General features: G+C 42.7%; 1 protein-coding gene across 1 annotated transcript in view; it reads right to left on the bottom strand.

The window, feature by feature from the left end:
- Positions 1-2,264: 2,264 nt before the first annotated feature.
- Positions 2,265-5,679, bottom strand: part of irs2b (insulin receptor substrate 2b) — a 9,462-nt gene continuing 6,047 nt past the window's right edge. The window contains exon 2 of the mRNA XM_037488344.2: positions 2,265-4,681. Coding sequence (XP_037344241.2) covers positions 4,677-4,681 — 5 coding nt within the window. The 3' untranslated portion in view covers positions 2,265-4,676. The remainder of the gene's footprint in view (positions 4,682-5,679) is intronic.

The following is a 5,679-nucleotide window of genomic DNA, read 5'->3' as shown; positions in this document are numbered from 1 at the left end:
GAGGAAGTTAACTTTTGTTTACTGAACTTCTTCTGGTCGAGTATGCAAGACTAAAAGGATGACACAAGCGTTTTCCATAGTGTGTGTGTGTGTGTTTTAGGGAGAGAGAGAGAGAGAGAGAGAGATAAGATAGTGATAGCCACCTACCATGCAGTAAACTCCTACATGCAGGAAGCACTATTTGAATAGCTACACACTGTGAAAGAGAGATCCGTGATACACCCCAGAAACACGCACACCAGACAAGAGTCAAATACGGAAGGTGTGTCATGCTCCCTTTCCCCCCCTCCAGCCCGTTCCATTCTCCACTAAGCAGAATACATTCAAAAATGATGGAAACGACCCCGTGTGCCAAAGTGTTTGTATTCCTGCTTTTTAGATCTGTGGGAAATATCGGGGAACCCGAATACAGATGAATCTGCCGGGCACCAGACCACATCTGGGGAAAATGAATGGTTTGGCCTGTGATGAAATCAACTCTACTCTATGCCCTTATTGTGTTGTCACCTGTGTGGATTTCAGTTTCATTTCCAGTAAATCAAGAACAATAATGTTGTTATGCCAACGCTTTTATTGTTTAGTCTCCTATGCCTGATTTTAATTGTAGCATTGCGAGCAACACCAGACCTGTCTCACAATTCATATCGTACCGTTGCATCCAAACCTTTATTGCACCCATCTCAAAGTGTAGCATGCAATAAAACTACGAGACTGCATTCATCAAGCAAGGTCTCGCCTCATGGACATTACAATGGAAATGTTGTTTTTAAGGAAAAATACACATAGGTTTGTACATGTTTACAATCTGTTATATGTTTGTGTTCAAAGTAACCTTATTTGAGAGAAATGATATTGCACATCGGCCGAGGCCGGTCGCACAAACCAATTAAAGACTGTTGTTGAAGGGGACATGCACAAATCCTTTCAAAAGCACACAAACACACACACACACACACAGCTGCACACGCACTACATTAGCGGCCGTGTCCCAGACAGCTTTCCGGAAACATGCCATTTCCTGTGGAGCTACTGCAGGTCTCTGTCCATAAGGCTGATGACTCCCTGGGGCTACTGGCCACTTTACGCTCATGTGGACCAATCCACTGTGGCATGACCGACCCCCCCGCCTGACAAACACGTCCCCCCCCCCACACACACACACACACGTCACAGGCAAACACAAGCACTCACACACACACACACACACACACATTCACACACTAGCTGACATGTAGGTAGATGCATGGACGGCTCGCTGGGCGACTTTGCATTATCTTACTGTGATGGTGATTTGCATGGTGCATAAGGGCCTCTCATCTTCTCTTTCGACATGGAGTAACGCAAATATTGTAATTGTCCTCTCCCTCGACCAGTCTTTGCCGGTGAGCGGTGAAGGATGGAGGTGTCAGACAGAGAAACTAATGGCCTGCAGCTTACTCACTATCCCTTCTTTACAATTCAATAAGATAATTAGAGTCTTTAATCAAACTTCAGAAGCAAGACGGAGAACGGGAACAATGAAGAGCGCAGTGAGGGATGAGATTTGGTTTACAGAGAATATGTCATCCTTTTACGAATGCTGCAGAGGAAACCTGCACTTTTCTTTACGACCTGTCCCTCCTTTATGACTGTTCTTGTCCAGTGCTTTCCATCTGTGCTGCTCACATACTTGAGAACAAACAACTCCTGCCCCTCACCCAGCACATGCAACCTAAAAGCCAGCCCGACCACCCATGCAAACATGCACCACTCGCCATAGCAGATAATTAGAACCATTTCTTAGCATAATTGCTATTTTAATTAGCAAGGCTGTGAGAGAGAATAATCTGACAGCATATGTCTAAGGGTGCAAAAATTATAATCCTATAACTATATCATTTTCTCCCTCCCAGGTCCAGGGGCTGTTTCAACACGCGGGTGTAATTACTATGGCTGGGGGTGGGGACTGGAACTGGGAGTGAAGCACAGAAAAACAATAACAATGCTAATGCTGGAGGCAACGCTGGGAAACGCCTACACCCAGTTTTTGATGTTCTCTTGCTCAATAGGGAGCAGGGCTTTAAAAACAAGGAGGGACATGGGAAATGAAAGAACAATCTAGATATATCCTCCCTTTCCTAATATGACTTTTCTTAATGAAAGAGACAGAATGCTGAATTGAAACATCTGCTTTGGCGGGGGCCTATTGTAATGAAAGATGAAAAGCTAAGGCGTGTTTGTATTGTGGAGGAGAGAGAGAGTGAAGAAAGAAACACAAAGGCCAATGGCTTTCTTAAATAATATCATTATTTATTGCATGTGTCTATAAAGAATCAGTACAATCTAAAGCAATGAACTAAGTTTAAATCATCATCTCTTAGTAGCATCACAATATGCAAGATATGAAATATTCACAATGAAAGACACAGCAAGAGAAATCCATATTGTGACCCTTAGATGCGGAATAAAACCGTGAAACATTATCCAAATGCAAAAACACTGCTCAAAACACCAATAGGCTTGATTAGCAAAAAACAAACACAGAAAAGGTTTTCATTTAAAATTTGGAGAAAAAAATGCAAACAAAAAATCCAATTTAAAGGTTTAACAAACATTATTAACAGTATTTATACATTTGGTACATCTTATAAACTAATTTTTCAAAAGTGTAAATATTGCATATATGCCTTTTGTGTTGTACCTAAGTAACAAAAAATTAATTTAGTGAAGTATTGATTTCTCTTCTTGATTCTCTTTCAGAATTACAGCATTAGAAAACGTCTCCGTAGTGGCATCCATTTCACAAGACTATCTCATGTTTAAAAAAAATCTAAGCCAAACCATACTGGTTAGCCTATAACTTAATTAGTGTTTGTATCATAAAATGCACTCAAACACATAATATGTACAGTACAAACAACATAAGTTATTTAACTTAACATCTCTCAAAGTTTCTAAGCATTTGTTTAGATGCAATTTATCGGTTGCTATTTACAGAATGTTGCAACAGTTAAGTACCAGTGAATTCAAATGAAGAAAGAGAGGCTTGTGTCTGCGTCTTAGTTTCGCTTCAGTACCTTTGCATGTTTCATGGTTATTCTTGCAGTTAACTGGGGGTTTTGTCAGGTTGTGTGTTCCCAAGCCCGGAACACAGCATGTATTACATTCAATGTGTCTTGTGTTACAATCTGGAAAGTTTGTAAGTGCAAGACCATGCATTAGCACTGGCGTGTCGCTCTCTCAGCCCAAAGTGGTTTCAAGCTATCGAGCATCAGACTGCGTCATACGTTGCCCAGTGCCGCATGCATCTCACAGCCAACCACGTGGCTTGACAGAGCTCCGCGATGAGGCATCAGGTGAGAAAACTTAAGATTCTGAGCTGTCAAGTTACTTTGTATAAATAACTCCTAACATTCATGTCCTCCGTCCCTTTTCCTGACAGGTCATAACTTCCTGCAAGGTATGTGGTTGCGCAGGATATCACAGGTGAACAGTGGCTTAGTACGTAAAGTGTATAAAGGTGTCAAGACTTGGGCTCAGACAGGCCACAGATCTGGTGGTCAGGTCCAGTTGGACCTGGTTCATGCTGCACTGTGTGGATGTGTCTCACTCCACCTGCATTCATGAGTTACGCGACGCATGTCGGGTTCCCGTCTAAAGTCCTCTGGGTATTCGGTTAGCGTACGCATCCTCTTTTTCAGGCATATTCATAAATATATTACTCTGGATCTTTAATACATAATCCTGTCATAAATGATGGGGAGAGAAAGAACTTAATCTCAGGGAGGTTGTCTCTCATTCGGCTCTGGTGAACGTTCAGTCTACAAAACCATCGGTTCACACGTTGATATACTGTGTGTTTATAGGTCCAAACTTTAAAAGGTCCATCAGATTGGGGCTGATGGCTTGAGTAAGGCTTTGGATTGGTGATTCAAAAAAAGAAAAAGAAAAAAAACATTCACCTCTTAAAATAAATATTTTGTATATAATTCTGTTGTGTGAATTGGTACCAACCTGGGTTTTGCTGAGGTAGTTTTTTTTTCTTTTCTTTTTTAGCAAAATGTTAATTTTTATCTTTAAATGTTCATAAATGCCGATTCTTTTGCAGTACAATCTGTATACAAATCCTCACAGACACACACACTTCATTAAATGCATACATACACGATAAATAAATAAATATATGTAATACGTATGCATGAAAGGTTTTTTGCGTGAATGTGTGCGCACACTTTCCTTTTCAAGCGTGGTTCACAGATTTTCAGGTGAGTGGATCTGACCACAAAAGACCAGCTCAAACTGTGAGAATGATAACAATAATAATAATAATAGCAATAATTAAAATAACATTAAACTGCAGAATTGCAGGCCTATGCACAGAGATAAATAGTAACGTATCTGTGGTTAGAGGTAATAGTCTTTAAGTTCTTGCTATTTGTTAAGTAATCTAGTACAACTCCAGAATTAGCGTTTAAATGTTTTGGTTCCGAGAAAAGCGTAGGGAGGATTTGGAGCCGTGGGCATAGGTCAAGTGTCCGTGTTTCCATGGGGATGGCCGTCCCTGGGACCCTCAAAGGCGGCAAAGAGGTCAAAGGACATCGGCTGCAGCGTATGGTCCAGCTGTCGCTGTGGCGACCTCATCACTCGGCTGCAGCGAAATCCTACGTTCACAGGAAAAAGAGGGAAGAGGGGAGCCTTCATTCTGAAAGAACAAGAGGGAGAGGGGAAAAAAACACAAGTGAGTTTGTTGTCATGTGATTTACAGACCTGAAGTTTAATCTAACTGAAAGAGATTTGTTGGTCAATACTCCCCTCAGAAACTTGATTTAAGTGTGTGCACATACAGTTTGTGATTTATTATGGAGCAGTAGAAAAAGGGGAGGGAGTGAGGGGTAGGGGGGGGGGGGGGGAGTTCAAATGGATACCCCCACTCTGTTACCAAGTAAGGAAAAAGTGCTCTCCAAGCAGCTTGCCGTGTGTGTGTGTGTGTGTGTGTGTGTGTGTGTGTGTGTGTGTGTGTGTGTGTGTGTGTGTGTGTGTGTGTGTGTGTGTGTGTGTGTGTGTGTGTGTGTGTGTGTGTGTGTGTGTTCCTCAGCTGGTAGACACTGAAGTGGCAGGTGCTTTCACGGCGAGGGGAAAAACAGAGTGGCATTTAGCACTAAGCAGCTGACACAGGGCAGTCTCCAATGACAGCAAAATTTACAGCACCGACAGTCCCACACAGCGACAAACACTCACACAGGTATTCTTGATTGCACACCTAGTAAAGTTAAATAAACAAAAGAATGCCAGGTCCACTCCCAGGCACCGCACAGCTGTGTGCTTTCTCATACTTTAAACCCCGGGTCTTCAGAGTGTCCCATTTCTCTCAGTGGAAAGCGCGGCCGACCCTTGCCCCGGTGTACTTGTTTGTGGGGTTTCATTTGCATGCAGAGCTAGCAAATGAGAGCGGAAGTCTTGGCTGACACACACACACGCGCACGCACACACACACGCACGCACGCGGCTGTATTTTGCCCCCGATTCTCCGTCTCCTCTCCCTCTTCCCCCAGCTACGAACAAGAGATGTTTTCACAAAGCTGGATGTGATGGTCATTTTCTAAAACAAACCTTTCATTCAGACTCCTCGACTACCCCCTCCACGAACACACACACACACACACACACACACACACACACACTCTTTGGCCTATACATATA

Source organism: Pungitius pungitius, chromosome 10 (assembly GCF_949316345.1).
Source record: "Pungitius pungitius chromosome 10, fPunPun2.1, whole genome shotgun sequence".
NCBI lineage: Eukaryota > Metazoa > Chordata > Actinopteri > Perciformes > Gasterosteidae > Pungitius > Pungitius pungitius.
Note: the sequence above shows the minus strand (reverse complement) of the source record. Positions and strands in the feature narration are given on the sequence as shown.